Source organism: Vicia villosa, linkage group LG1, assembly GCF_029867415.1.
Source record: "Vicia villosa cultivar HV-30 ecotype Madison, WI linkage group LG1, Vvil1.0, whole genome shotgun sequence".
NCBI classification, from domain to species: Eukaryota; Viridiplantae; Streptophyta; class Magnoliopsida; order Fabales; family Fabaceae; genus Vicia; species Vicia villosa.
In genome coordinates, this window is record NC_081180.1 from 126,739,669 (window position 1) to 126,756,210 (window position 16,542).

Below are 16,542 nucleotides of genomic sequence, written 5' to 3' on the forward strand. Positions count from 1 at the left end.
TTTTAAAAAGAAGCGCTTTAGTATGTGGGCCTTTAAGAGCGCTTTTTTAAAAAGCGCTTTAGTAGCTAAATGAGGTATTTTAATGTGCAGCCTGTAATTTAATCCTCCCAGTCGACCTGTAATATTTTCGACCTGTAATATGTTTTCAGCCTGTAATATTTTCGACCTGTAATTTATTTTCGACGATATTATTTCAGCCATCGGTAAGACAATATATATATATACTAATATAATACCATTATAATATCCAATATTATATATATACATCATTACAACATCAATAATATTATAGTACTTCAATTCGACACAAATCCTACATGAAAAAGCGCTTAATATAAAAATGACACAAATCCTCTTTTATTTCTTCCAACTTAAGTCTCGGGTATCCAGTGGCACGGAATTCGTCAAGGTACTACAAAACAAAAACAAAATATGAATGATACATTTAGTTAAATGTAATAAATTATATGAAATTATCTTAAGTTATAAATTCATACCGTGATCGGAATCTCTAATTGATTTGCCTGAAGGATTTCTTTCATAAACCTCAATACAAAGTATCCGCAATCGTAACTGTTTTTCTGTTGCGGGCACTACATAGAAAAACAAATAAGATTCTATAGTTGTGCATTGTTTTATCAAGTAGCATAAATATATTATAAGCAACATTGTGAAAAATAATGTACCTGCACTTGGATCCAAGTAATGTTGCTAGATTTAGTTCGGGATACCTGTGCGTCCCGTTGACTTCGGAACACTTGTATTGATCTAATTAACAAATATATAAAAGCATATGTTTAGATCAATCCCACAAATAAGTAAATATATATATATAAATATACACGAATATATATTTAGAACGATCCCACTTACAAATCAACGATGTCCTTCATGGCCGGATAATTGGTCCATTCACCATTTACCGAATTCAGATAATACACGACTTCCCTTATAGGGTTGATAGCAAGCAGCAACCAGTGTGCTCTATAAATAAAAACAATAGGTTATATGAAAATTTTGCTATACACAAAAGAAACAGAGATTAGATGAACAAAGAATGAGAAACTAACCCTACTGTTTGCCATGTCATTCCTTATGTTAACGCCATCCTTAGACTTTCCTGGTATATTGAGTAACGTACCTATAACGCTGTCAAATACATTTTTTTCAATATGCATAACATCCAGGAAATGTCTTACGTACAACGACTTCCAATATGGAAGTTCAAAAAAAATGGACTTCTTCTTCCACCCACCCTTGACAAGTGAATGTGCAAAAGGCTTGCCAAACTGAGTGCTCACATCTTTCACCTTTTCAAAAATTTGATCACCTGACAAAAAAGGCGGGGCTGTACCATGTTCGGCCTTTCCGTTGAATGCTTTTCTCCAACCACGGTAGTGATGATTAGAATTTAAGAATCTACGATGACCGAGAAAGACATTCTTCTGACAAAGATCCAATCGTGTCGTATCGGTTTCATCTTCACAAACGGGACACGCCTTTTGACCTTTATTGCTGTACCCGGATAGATTTCCGTATGCTGGAAAATCATTAATTGTTCCAAACAACATCGCCCTCAAGTTGAAACTTTCCTTCCTATACCCATCGTAAACCTCCACACCGTTGTCCCACAAAAACTTTAAATCTTCGATTAACGGTGCCAAGTATACGTCTATGTCATTCCCTGGTTGTTTAGGCCCAGAAATTAGCATTGATAACATCATGTACTTACGCTTCATACATAGCCACGGAGGTAGGTTATAGATCATAAGAATCACAGGCCATGTGCTATGCGAGATACTTTGAATACCATGCGGGTTCATTCCATCAGTAGACAATGACAACCGAAGGTTTCTTGCTTCTTTTGCAAATTCAGGATAATCAGTATCAACTTTCATCCATTGTGGTGAGTCTGCCGGATGTCGCAACTTTCCATCAATAATTCTTTCATCTGCATGCCAAGTCAAGTGTCTTGAATCGGTCTCACTACGATACATGCGTCTAAATCTCGGAATTATAGGAAAATACCATAAGACTTTAGCAGGAGACAACTTTTTCTTATATCGAGGGGCACCACATTTAGGACACTCATTCAACGCTGCATACTCGTTTCGAAACAAAACGCAATCGTTTGGACATGCATGTATCTTATCATAGCTCATGCCAATAGAGGACAACATCTTTTTGGCTTCATACGTTCGATTGGGAAGAACATTATCCTCTGGTAGCATATCTTTCATAAGGGCTAATAACTCTGTGAAACTTTTATCCGACCATCCATTGTCCGCCTTTAAGTTGTACAACTTTAACACCGCAGACAATCTTGTGAATTTTGAACAACCATCATACAACGGTTTCTCTGCATCGCTTACCAACCTCTCAAACATTTTGGGACAATCCGCAAGATCTTCTTCAAGCGCTTCTGCAATCTCTTCGACTCGATCGCAATCGTATGTGTCTGTGCAATCGTCGTTTGAAGCATACTTCCTATTACAACTCGACCCAGCATTCCTGTTACTTTTCTCACCATGCATTGTCCAACATGTATAACTTCTATCAATTCCAAACCGTAGTAAATGGGATCCCAACTGTTTCCCGTCAACCTTATCCCCATAACAGCAACCCAAGCAAGGACACGGCATTCGAAGCGGGTCTTCGGAGTGCTTAACCGCAAACTCAACAAATTCCCATACCCCTTTCTCGTACTCTTTCGACAATCGGTTTGATCTCATCCATGTCTTATCCATGACTTAATTAAGCTAAACAAATGCTTCTTGGTTTCTCTATCAGGTACTAAGGAATTCTGTCAAGATAATAAATAGCTATCATCATAATAGAATACCTAATCAGAATACCTAATCAGAATACCCGATTTCTTAAAGAAGACCTTACCTTATTTCAAGGTAATATAAGTCCACAAACCAAAAAAATGGTTGAGAGACACTAAATTGATATTAAATAGAACCATAAACAATAAACTATAAGCAGAAAATAACAAACTATAAGCAAGAAGAAAGGGATAGTAACCTGAGTTAGACTTGATGTGGGAGATGGGTAGGTTTGAATCGGCGTTGTACAAGTAGAAACCAGAGACTTCAAAGTAACTGTAAAATTAAACACACACGCACGATGCAGTTAAATACAAATATCATAAAAGTGAAGGAACTATATGCAATCTGTAGCACAAACTACTATGATTTTAGAAGTAGAAACCATAGACTTCAAAGTAACTATAAAAGTACACTTAATAGAATAATAATAAACCCACAACCAAATAACCATCCATAAACCCATGAAATTGCCTTACTATAATTTCACCATTACTATAATAACCTTTAACCTTCATCACCATTGACATAAACTACACAAATGCATCACAAAACTAGAACTCACATCATCACTAAATAACAAAAACAAAAACAAAAACAAAACTAGAACTCACATCATCATCAACAGAAGCAATCTAGTTATAATTACAAATTAAAAAAAATAAAAACCTATCTTTTGAAGTTTATGTCACTTAATATTTATTTATTTAACATATGTTATAACCATATATGTAGTATCACCGTACAAATATTTTAAAATAGAACTTTCACAGAAGTCGATGATGTTTATTGTCTCTGTTTTCATTTTTTGAGATACCTTAATTTAGGCAGCAACAGCAAGTAGTTTTGTATTCAAAAACTCAGTTACATTTCTAAATGAAATGTGGTAAGAGTGGAAGAAAATGTCCAAGAGTAGCAACACTTTAGTTCAAAATTATGTATCAATCAGTAAGTGTGTTGCTTTCTAGCATTTTAAGACATTATATTTCTCTTAATTTTTCTATTGATATCCATAACAGAAGAATGTATCACTGACTTCATTACTGTCTTCAAACCAGACCAGAAATTTAATTTGCAATTACAAGTTCTAAAATCCTAAAATCCCTAAAATCCTAAAATCCCTAAACAGAAAGTCCTCGCTGAAATTGCCTAAACCAGACCAGAATAGTGGGAAGAGTTTACCTGAACAGAAGCAGCAAGAAGATGTTGATTTTGACCAAGAAAACCCTAAAATCCCACCCAAAGAACGGCGGCGGCAGCGGCGGCGGCGGCGGTGGCCTGAAGGTGAGAAGACGACGGAGAGTGGTTGAGACGGACGGTGAGTGGTTCAGACGTGAGGGTGAGTGGTTTAGAGGGTGAGTGGTTCGACGGAATAACAGTAATAGCGTGAGAGGAAGAAGAAGAACTTTCAGAATGTTTCTGGAAATTAAAATAAAAGAGCGTGTTTTAGTTTTAAAAATATTTAATGAGGGCTACAAGAGCGCTTTTCAAAAGAGCTTTCATAGGCCACTCTATACCAGCGCTTTCTCTTTAAAAGCGCTTTCGTAACCCCCCCCCTTTAAGAGCGCTTTCAAAAGCGCTTTCATATCCACCCCCTATAAGACCCCTATAAGAGCGCTTTTGAAAAGCGCTGTCATACCCCACCCTTTAAGAGCGCTTTTGGAAAGCGCTTTCATAGCCACCTCCTATAAGAGCGCTTTTGAAAAGCGCTTTCATTGCCCCCCCTTTAAGAGCGCTTTTCTAGCGTGTTTTTTTATTTTGTTTTTAACCAAACCTACGAAAGCGCTTTTGTGAATAAGCGCTGTTGTAGGTGCGCTTTTAAAAGCCAATTTTGGCGTAGTGAATCTTTTTAAATAAAGTTTATGTCTCTTTTACTTTATTAGTATCTATCATAGTTTTCATATACTTCTATGATTATACATGTAATATCTTAATACATTTATAGACTACAGATAAAATTTATAGACAATAGTTTGGCCTCAGTGGTAGTTGAGGAAAAAATGAGGTTGTACCTGCAAGATACTCCGATGTCAAATTAAGAATGAGAACAAAGGTACAACAGAAAGTATGAAGTTTTGGACAAAATTTGGATTACCTTGCCCTCTAGGTGTAGATGGCTATTTATATTATTATTCTTGGTGTTGGACTAGGGCCAGCTATATTTGTGGGCATGTGCGTAATTACAGGGCCCAAAATATAGGAAACCTTTGAGCAGGTCCTGGTTTATCCGAGTAAGAGGAACTAGTCGTTGGCGAGGACGGAGCATTAGTGTGCTCGGATAACCATACGTTGTGGGAGACCCACTACTTAGCCGTGCTCGGCTGAAGGATAAAAGGGGAGATTCACCCTCTGCTTGCTCGATGGAGTAGGCCAACGGTTATTAGGGCTCTTCACACTCATGGGTGAATTGGGCCAATTAAGATAATTGGGCTAGTCCAGGACAGTTAATATTTAATTATATTGTATAATTGATTTGAATTATATTTAATTATGGTATAACTATAAATATTTTTAAAAATTTTAGTCCATATTCTTCATTAAAGAATATTTATTTATTTGAATTTAAAAAAAAAACATATGACATATAATTACAAATACTATAACAAATATATTTTTGGTCAAATTTTTTTATATAGATAAAAAGTGTATTATTAATCCAGATGTTTTTCTAAATGGTGTTATTTTTATAAACGGAAACAAGTTTATCATTAATTCAAATATTCTTATATATAATGGAAAAATAAAAATAATATTTTTATACGGAAAAATTTTAAATATATCTTATTCTAAAATTTATCATTGATTTAAATATTTTTATATAGGAAAAATAGTATTAATGAGCAAAATATTTTTTATTCAAAAATGATATACGGAAAAAAATCTATTATTGATCTAAATATTTTTATATACGAAAATTTACTATTGATTCAGATATATTTATAAATGATACCTGAACAAAAATAATATTTGTATACAGGAAAAATATATTATTGATTTAAATATTTGTATACGGGAAACATTTATTATTTATTTAAATATTTGTATACGGGAAAAGTTTATTATTGATTTTAATATTTTTTTAAATATTTTTTAAATAAATATTTATGTAAACAAATATGCGTACTAGACCAGAACCTGTGCGTACGCACAAGTTTGGTACTATTTATATTAATACTTATATTTTCGTACTCCAAAATAAAACATTGATTTTTTTCACCTCACTAAATTTTATCTCTATTCTATTCAACATTTCTCTTTTAAATTTTAGACATTAATATAATTAACATTCTTTCCTCGTAATCTAATAGTTTTTTTTATGTTAAATATTCGAGTTTTATTTTATACAATTTAGACATGTGTTGTATTTTAAAATATATTATAGTATTTATAAAAGATAACATAGAACTTAAAAGTGTATTATGTATAAAATAATATAATTTTTAATTTCATTTATAATAAATAATATGGAGTTTTTATTTTAATTTATTTTTATATAAAAAAGCTCATTTAGGGATGGGTAGCCCGAAGCCCATCTAGGGTCGGGCTCGAGTAGTAATTTTCGTGCCCATATTACAATAGGGCTGTTTTGGCCCAACCCTAAAATGCCCATATTATATGCTATACGAGTTTGAAATCATTTTTCTTTAGCAACCACCATTGAGTCTTTCTTTAACTTCCATTCATTATCCGAAAAAGAATTATCATATCCTTTATTATCTAACTTTCCATTGGATAAAAGATTGAATCGAAGTTCCAGAATGTGTTTCATGCCTTTGAGAACTAGAGTAGTCCCATTTCTAGTTTTGACATAAATATCTTATAATCCAATGACACTAGCTTGCCCATAATTTCCCATACGAACAACCCCAAAATCACCGGTCTCGTAAGTTGAAAAAAGATCACGTCTCGAGGTTGCATGAGTAGAAGCACGACTATCAACCACCCAATCCATCTCATCACATGATAGATTGACATTCTCTAAACAACTCTCACAAACAACAAATAAATCATCAGCAATAGCAGCATCTTCATTAATGTTACTTTATTTTTTATCGTTGTTGTAGCTCTTCTTCTTGTTTTCCATTTTCAACTTACGACAATACCTCTTTATGTGTCCCTTTTCCGCACAATGAAGACACTCAATGTGAGAGAATCTATTAGAGCCTCCTTGTGATTTACCACGTGAAGTATCACGATTACTTGAACCTCTACTTTGATGTCTCCCCCTCGATTTGGTAGCCAACACCTCAGAATATGAAGAAGAACCTTGTGACTTACACCTCACCTCCTTATTTAACACACTACTTTTAGCCAAGTCCATTGAAATGATACCATTCAGAGCGGGGTTAGACAATGATGTCCTAAAAGTCTCACATGAATTAGGCAAAGTACCAAGAAGCCACAAACCTTGAATTTCATCATCAAAAGTAAGATTCATCACCGACAATTGATTTAGAATCTCTTGATAAGTGTTCAAGTGAAATCATTGGTGAACCATCACCATACCCCAATGACATCAATTGCTTGAACAAGAACAACTTATAGGTCCCCGTCTTTCTTGCATACAACTCCTCAAGTTTGGTCCAAAGAGTGCGAGCATGAGTCACCGAGCTCACATGATTCAAAATATTATCATCCACTCATTGATGAATATAACCACAAACTTGTCTATGCAACAAAGTACATTCTTCTTCACTGTTTCCATCAGGTTTTTCATTAAAGAAAACCGACAAGTGAAAACCTTTCACATAAAGCAAATCTTCCATTTTTCCTTTTCAAATATTATAGTTGGAACCATTCAAACTCACCATCCTAGATGTGTTCGTCTCCATCGTTACACTGATCAAACCATAGTTCTAGATACCACTTGTTGGGAGGAAATCCACAATGCAACATAATAATTCAACAACATAATCTCTCTCAAATACCAAATGCAACGACAATAAACAAAAATACATTAAACAACACAACACAATTTTAGCGTGGAAAAACCTGCGTTAATTATGAGTAAAAAACCACGGGACCCATATATCACATAAAATCTCCACTATATTTAATAATGAGTTCAATCAAGGTTCTCTCCACTATCATCAAGATCTACAATCATTCTTGGAATATAACATGAGTCAAGAGAGACAAAACAATCCAAAAAACACCAAGAAATTTGTACCTCAAAGATGAACTTGATAGACTAACTTACAAAGCTTAGAATTCAATCTCCACCGTTTAGAATTTTCTCCTATGAGTCATGAACACTGTGCCAAGATTCCAGGAAGATCCAATCGTTGGATTCTAAGACAACTCTGATTTTTTAGAACTGATTTGTGCAAAAAATGGGGCGACGAGAATGGTATTTTCTCTCTAGCTTTTTTTGTAGTTTCTCTCACACAATGAATGAGTAACCTAATTATGTTTGTTGGGTAATAATAAAGACTTACACACACATGAGCCACTAATCCACATCCATTTGGGCCACTCTAAATAGGAGAGAAAGCCCAACAAATTTCACACACATTTGGTCTATTTTTGACCTTCCACAAGGAAAACACCCATCGGTAAGTAAGTTTTAAAAATTAAACACCTTGCTGATGACACCATTGAAAGGTATAAGTTGCAAAGAGATATACTAAACTTGAAGGAGTTGACTACTTTAACATTATTTTCCCATAGCCAAACTCACCATTATAAGATTTTTAGTCGCTTTAACTTTTATAAATAATTGATTTTTAAAACAACGAGATGTCATAATGCTTTTCCTCATGGAAACCTCAATGAGGAGGTCTACATCACATTATCTCATGATTTAAAACTCTCTTATTAGAAAATAAGTTTTATCAGGGCCGATATAAACAATGCGGATGCCCCGTTCTAATTTTAAAAATGAGCTCAAATTTAAAAAATAAATAAGTTATAATAATAAAAAAAACGCATAAAAAATACAATTATGTATTACTCAATAATATATTTAATTATAATTATTTTGAGTTTTGATCTATCTCAATTTTCGTATGCATTGAGTTTTTATCATAGCATTTATTTGATTTATTGAATTTTTATCATACCATTTTATTTTCTGTTATTGATATTTACGAAAAAAATTAAACCTTTCAAAATTTGGAACCCTGTGTTATAACACTTCTTGCACATGCCCAAGGTTGGCCTTGTGTATTATTATCGTTCAATGGCTAACCATTCCCTTTTTTTCAAAACAAAATAATATCATCTTCGTTGTCTGTTGATAATATTTGTCGCCTTACGGTTCGATGATTAAGTATGACTCTATATTATATGATATTTGAGAATTTTTTTTTGAATAACAAGTTTTTCAAAAAAAAATTCAAAAATAACAAACTTTTCAAAAAAATTACAAAAATGGCAATTTTTTGCTATTTACAGCACGTTGTCGCCAGGGGGGTGGCGACAACAATCAGCCCAAAGAGTAGTCGCCAGTGGGCCTGACGAATTCCTTCTAAAGTCAGGTGTTGTCGTCACCCCCCGGCGACAACACCCCCCTTTATTTTTCTTTTTCATTTTTTTCAATTATTTTTTTTATTAACTATCTTTTCTCATTTATTTTTTTAACTATAATTTTTCCATTATTTTTTTTATATTGTTTTTTTATCTTTTTTTTTAATTATTTTTTAAATTTGTTATTTTTGAAAAAATAACTGAACATCAAATCAATTTTAGTTTTTTATAATTACTTTTACCTCTTTCAAAATAAAAACTGAACATACTTAATTTAATACTCATATAGTTTAATACTATTTCTCTACTAAAAAGCCCTTGAAGTATGTGAGTACCTTTTTTTCTTCCTTTTTTTAATATAAGTTAAAGTCTACTACGTTGAACTTTTGAAAAAATTTCGTAACAAATTAAAATTATTTATTTAAAATATTTGACCATTATAAATTTATAATATGTGCTTAAATGGCTAAAAAAGGGTGATGGAAAAAGTAAAAATTGGTGATAAATTTAAAGTAAAGTTTCAATAAATTTATTTTTTTTAAAAGTATTTAAATTATGTTTTTTTTTTTGCACCAAAAGAAAATATTTAAAAATTATATTCATCCTCCTAATGATGCTGTCCCTAAATGTTCAGTTTTTATTTTGAAAGAGGTAAAAGTAATTATAAAAATATTTCAAAAATAACAAATTTAAAAAATAATTAAAAAAAAAAGATAAAAAAAACAATATAAAAAAATAATAGAAAAGTTGTAGTTAAAAAAAATAAATGAGAAAAGATAGTTAATAAAAAAAATAATTGAAAAAAATGAAGGAAAAAAAAAGAAGGGGGGTGTTGTCGCCAGGGGGTCGCGACAACACCTGATTTTAGAAGGAATTCGCCAGGCCCACTGGCGACTACTCTTTGGGCTGATTGTTGTCGCCACCCCCTTGGCGACAACGTGGTGTAAATAGCAAAAAATTGCCATTTTTGTAATTTTTTTGAAAAGTTTGTTATTTTTGAATTTTTTTTTTAAAAAACTTGTTATTAAAAAAAAAATTCGATATTTGATATATCTCTATAATATAATCATCTTGTTTTATTGGATTATTTTGTATCTTCAATTAAATTTTTATATTAGAGTTGGTATGGGATGGAAAATAACTTAATAAGATAAGAAAATAATTTTTTATTATATAACATAAAAAATAAATAGAATTTTTTAAAACATAACATTTAAAAAAGTATTACCTTAAAATAATATAATTACAATTATTAATAGTTGAGTTTAAAAGTTGTGTGCAATTTAACCAATAATAATTTAAGAAAATATATTGAATTAAAATATTTAAAATTATAATTTCTTTTACATAAAGAAGTTGATTCCAATAATGATTCTATTATTTAAATATAATATATTTTAAAAAATATTCTTTCAATTGCTTTATTTATTTATATTATTATAAATATTTATTTTTAATAAAGCTCTAGGTTGGTGCTATTGTTGGCATAGATATTGATTCTCTTCCTCCCCTATTCTTCTCCTATCTCTCTCTTTCTGCGTCGCACAAATCGTATCAGCAGCAATGTCTGGAGAATCCGCCACCGCTATTCACAAGGGTCAAGTAAGATTCAAACCCTATTATCATAACCATCGTGTTTATCTTGTTCAATTTAGGGTAGAAAATTTCTGACCTAGTTGTTCCTATTCTCTTTCTCTTGATTAGGTTGATCTCTTAGACTTCATAGATTGGACTGGTGTTGAATGCCTCAATCAAAGCACCACTCACTCTCTTCCCAATGCTATCAAACAGGTTCTGTTTTGTTTTTTCTTTGATTGAGTTTAGAAGCAAAAACCCTTAATTTGTTTGCTATGATTTTATCTTGCTTACTGTGATTTTGGTTTGTGAAAATTAGGGTTATAGAGAAGATGAAGGTTTGCATCTAGAAAGTGATGCAGATGAGCAGCTTTTGCTTTATATTCCTTTTACTCAAGTTATTAAACTTTATTCCATTGTTATCAAAGGTCCTGAAGATGAAGGTAACCACTTCCTCATTCACATTATTGAACTAAACTATATTATTAATGGTGAAATCTTAAATATTCTCGAATTGGTGTCATCGGAGTTGTCCCTTGAACCCTTGAAATGTAAAAGATTGCACAAATTAGATCGCCATGTGCATCTCGAGCTAACCCCCATACTCATGTCTAATAGTAATACGAGATTCGCCAGAAATTAAGAAATTGACAAAACATTTGTGGAGATGCAACTTGATTATTCTATTTTACTCCAGTTTTAAAGTTAGTTCTTAAAGTTGAGTACTTAAATCAAATCTATCTTTGAAAAGTTGCTTGTGAACCGTTTTTTAATAGCGGATTGTGGAAAATAGCAGATTTCCAAAAAACGATATATGAAATATCGGATAGCGTAGCGGGCAAATAGCGGAAGCTGCAAAGCAGTTAAAATAAATAATATATAACATGCTACCCACAAATAGAAGCTACATAAGCAGATATTAAAAACATTGACTGATATTAAACTGAAAATCTCAAGTTCAAACTACCAAACATTGTTGCAGAAAGCTAAAAACACATAAATTAAGAATGACTTAAAACTCAATAGTTAAGTAACTCCAAAACAACAAATAATTGGTAGTTCTAAGTCTAACTAGTGATAAAAGATCTAATTATTCTCCTTTTCCACCACTTAATATAAATAAATAATAATAACAATACTATTGGTCCACCGCTGAAAAAGCCCACAACATTAACCAATTCCGATATCAATACATAGTCGCTATACCGATTTATAAGAAAAGTGCCGCTATTTTGAGCGTAACAGAGTCAAATGCAGTACTAGATTTCGTATCGGATAGCCAAAATTAAGGTTTTCTTTCCTTTTGTTCCTCAATTGCAGTCCATTTTAGAATCCAGATATGCTTAATATTATTTCAATTTGCATATAGTATCTTCACCAATTTGCTAATGCACTCTATTTTCCTTCAGTTTTTTGTTTTATTTCTGTTGACATAATTGTAATTGGAATATAATATTGTTCTTTAGGTCCCAAGACAGTAAAGCTCTTTACCAACAAGGAGCACATGGGGTTCAGGTACAGCTTTGTTTGTTTTCATAGCATTTGTGTCCTGTGATTCAATTGGTTTCTGATTATTTGTTAATGACCTGATAAAATGACAGTAATGTCAACGACTATCCACCAAGCGACACAGCTGTTTTGTCTCCAGAACACCTCAAGGTTGTTGCTCCATAAGTTTTCTCCCAAGTCCATTAACTATGCCTAGAGTAACTTGTTGATTTTTTTTCCTATCATATTTGGAATATCTAACATCACAATTTTCTAATTCATTTTCTTACAGGGGAAACCGGTACTTTTAAAGTATGTCAAATTTCAAAATGTTCGCAGGTATGTTATTTTCCTTATTTTACTACATTCATAGCGCCTTCCATTTTTGTTATTCAATTTGTGGGAGTAGATGCTAATTCATGTTAATTACTCGACCAGCTTGACAATATTTATTGAGGACAACCAGACTGAATCTGAGATCACGAAAGTTCAGAAGATTCTGCTGATCGGGTCAACGTAAGTTTTAAACTATCTTCAGTTCTGTTACGTCTCCTTTCTCAACTACAAATTTGCGTTTCCTTTGCTATGAAGAAAAAACTATTAAACCATTTAACACTTGCATTTTACTGTTCTTTCCCCTTATTTGGGGTTTCATTTCTCTGTATCCGGGGTTTCATTTCTCTGCGTTTCCTTCGCTGTGAAGGAAAAACTATTAAACCATTAAACACTTGCATTTTACTGTTTGTTCCCCCTTATTTGGGGTTTCGTTAGAAGGAATTGCCCTCAACGTCAATAATTAATTTTCATTCTCTTCTCCGGGTCCCATTTTCTGCCTTCTAGAATATACATGCCATATTGTATTCTTTAGAGAGCCAATTTTGCTACTGGACTCAGCACAGGTGTTCTATGACTTTTATGTTTTATCCTATAAGTAGCTTAATAATTAAAAGTGAAAGGAGATTATTAAAAATTACAAGTCAAATCATTAAGAAGGGTTGAGATTTGAATGGTTTATCGTTGGACATGATTTACTAGATTATGATGTTGAATAATCCGTGGAGCTGACTTTACCTAGTAAGGGAAGCCTTAATTTTTCTGGCTTACCACTTCATTGATAGTTGCCTCTAGTAGAAGAAACAGTTAGAAGGCTTTAGTACCAGATATTATTTTTGTTTTTCTAGCTGCAATGTGATCTACAAATCGGCTAAACTTAACTGTTTTTCATGCCATTCCTATTTTGGTCAATTTCTTAAAAATTTTGATTTTGGCCAACCTTTTAAATTTTTTGATTTTGGTCTTGGCATTTTTAAATTTGTTGACATTTTGGTCTTATGCATTTGGAGCTCAGTTTTGATGATGTCCCAATTGAAATGCATGTTAAGCAAAAATCCATCTACAAAGTTCCTTGCAACAAATTTGGTTGTTTGTGATATAGATTAACACATACTTTGGTGACATGGAAAGAAGTTAACTGAAAATTATCTAAACAATGTCACATCATCAAAATGAAGCTCCAAATGTATAAAATGACACCTTATGAAAATTGTGGATTTTGAAATGGGGGACCATAATCCTGGATTAGATTAAACAGTGATTAAAAATTGTATTTAAACCAAAGTATTAACATTAGATTCTGATATTTTGATGCAGAGTTGAAACAACTGACATGAAGGGTTTGAAGAAGATTGAGGATCATTGACCTCGCTAAAGTATTGAGTCTAGTTTCCTCTACATCCACCCTTATAAATTTTGATTGGAAATGTTTTATTCAGCTTCATGAATAATGGTTTGAGTTCTAACATCTATATTTTTAGTTAAGAGATTGAAGCTCAGCATATCTGCATGGTTGTGACATTTATGTGAGAAGTAATGTTCATGCTGCATGGCTATTTATTTTCTTTTTCAAAGTTTGGGAAATATGTAAAAAATTGCTATTAGAATTACCTTCAATGACTGAATATGAAAAAATCTGGACTACATTGACTGCGAAAAATAATTTGGTTACACCATTAGGGTTTTACAAAATATTAGGAGTAGTGCTACATTCACCCTCTTGTTGGGTCAAATTCTTTACAAATTTGACACTGTAAGAAAGTGAATATTGAAAATAGTAAGTGTTTTGTCAGCACTAATGAAGATCACCTGTACTAGCATTAGAAGTGTGTGATGCATGAGACACGCCCCAAATGCATAAGAAACTAATTGGAAACCCTAAACCACCCTGAATATTGAAAACAAAAACAGGGGAAGTATCCTCCAAAAGGTAGAGTTTTTTGTTTTTATTTTTCATAAAAGCATCATCTGCTTACTTTGCTTTGAAAATATGAATCCAAGATAGAACGATGTTACTGCCAAACATTTTCTTCCACCAATCTGGCTCTTGGTTCAGTCACAACCTTGGTTCTTGTAAAAGTGAGTATTGCACTTGGAGTTTCTTTGTAATTGCTATATTTGCCAAATTTGTGATATGATTTTGTTATATGCCTATAAAACAAATAGGGGTGTTCAAAACCAAACTGGCCCAATAGAAAACTGCAAAACCGAACCAAATTAAATCGACATTTGGTTTGAATGTGTTTGGGCTATTTTTTAACAAACCGCGCGGTTCGGTTTGCAGTTTATATTTTACAAATCAAACTCAATCAAACCGCATTATGTTACAACCCCCTAAACTTCAATTAACTTATATTCAACCCAAATTCAAACCTATTATGCCTTAGCTTTACGATTACGAATGATTTTCTCTTCCTCACACTTAAGGTTTCAGTTTAAGTCTTCTCAAATCTCTCCTAGCGGTATTGCACTTTCTTCTAATCTTCTTTTTCAAATACATATCACATATTTTTTTCTAGTCTTTCATCTCTGTTCTTTCTTTTTCATCTTATTATTTTTATTCCACTGTTCTCTCTTCCATTTAAGTTTTTATTGTTCCTTTTATTATCTAACCGCATCTCTTCTGTTTTTTTTTATCTTCTCTAATATTTTATCTTTTTTTTTTCTATTTTATTATTATGTTTTTGATATTATTTTATGCTACTATTTTATGCTTTTTATTTCACTTTATCAAATATTATTTTTGTATATTAAATAGAAAGTTGTTATCCAAATATAATGAATTTTGATGTTATTTGATAACGTATAAATGACTAAATATAAAGTTATGTTGTCATCAATATGTGTATGTATTACTCAATAAATTTTTGTAAAAAAAAAAATGAACCAACCTAATCAATTCAAACTGTATTGGTTTGGTTCGGTTTTATTTCTAAAAGTCAACCGAACCAAATTGAACCGCACACTTTTCTGTTGCGGTTCGGATGATTTTTTACGTCAAAATCGCTCAAACTGCACCGCGAACATCCCTACCTACAAACAGGGGCGGAGCCAAGGCCCAGCTAGCCCGGGCAGACGCCCGGGCTCAACCCCTATTTTCTTTGTACTCCTTCCATTTTAATAGTCAATTTTTAGACAAAATTAGGGACAAAATTAAGGGCAAAATTAGTAAAAATAGGGTGTGAAAATTAAAACAGATGAATAATCAATGGTGTAAAGTTTTTGCCCAGGCTGCATAAAATTCCTGGCTCCGCCACTGCCTACAAACATGCTGAAGCAGTTATCATGTATGTAACATAGGGTGTAGGTTTGAATCTCAATTTTCCACGTTCGCGACAGTTTTGCCATGAATCTGGCATGAGGGATCCATAAATAGGAGTAGAAATAGGCTGGATAGAATAAGGCTTTGTCAAACTTAAGTCTGATCTGATCTGTTAAAAATTTTAAAGTATAAGTCTGGAGGATTTAAGATGCTACTCCTAAAATTATATTTGACACCCTCCAAATTTTTTTAATACCAAAAATATCCTTTCTGAAAAACAACAACATTTTCGAACAAAATATTCAGTATTATGAGGAAAATTTATGGTATCAACAAAATTTCTGATAGATTATTTGAAATTTCCGGTACATTCATTTTTTTGGAAATATTTAAATTTATCATTATGTACTGCAAATTTAGTTCATTTGAAAATTTTGAAATTTTTTTAAAAAATTTGAACTACCAGAAATTTTAGAATTTCTAGTAAAATTTACCGAAAATTATGGAATTTGTGGGAAATTCTACAGGAAATTTTAAAATTTTCGGTATTCCACTAAATTTTTTCAAACAAATTTCGGTATGAACGTG

The 16,542-nt window shown here is 32.2% G+C and overlaps 1 protein-coding gene across 1 annotated transcript; it reads left to right on the forward strand.

Annotated features, from left to right (window-relative positions):
• Positions 1-10,760: 10,760 nt before the first annotated feature.
• On the forward strand, positions 10,761-14,368 carry LOC131644142 (PITH domain-containing protein At3g04780). Its single transcript, XM_058914558.1, has 8 exons — positions 10,761-10,898; positions 11,001-11,087; positions 11,191-11,314; positions 12,338-12,386; positions 12,473-12,530; positions 12,652-12,698; positions 12,798-12,875; positions 14,010-14,368. Exons 1-8 carry the CDS (start codon positions 10,860-10,862, stop codon positions 14,056-14,058), a joined length of 531 nt encoding a protein of 176 aa, XP_058770541.1. The 5' UTR covers positions 10,761-10,859; the 3' UTR covers positions 14,059-14,368.
• Positions 14,369-16,542: the final 2,174 nt, after the last annotated feature.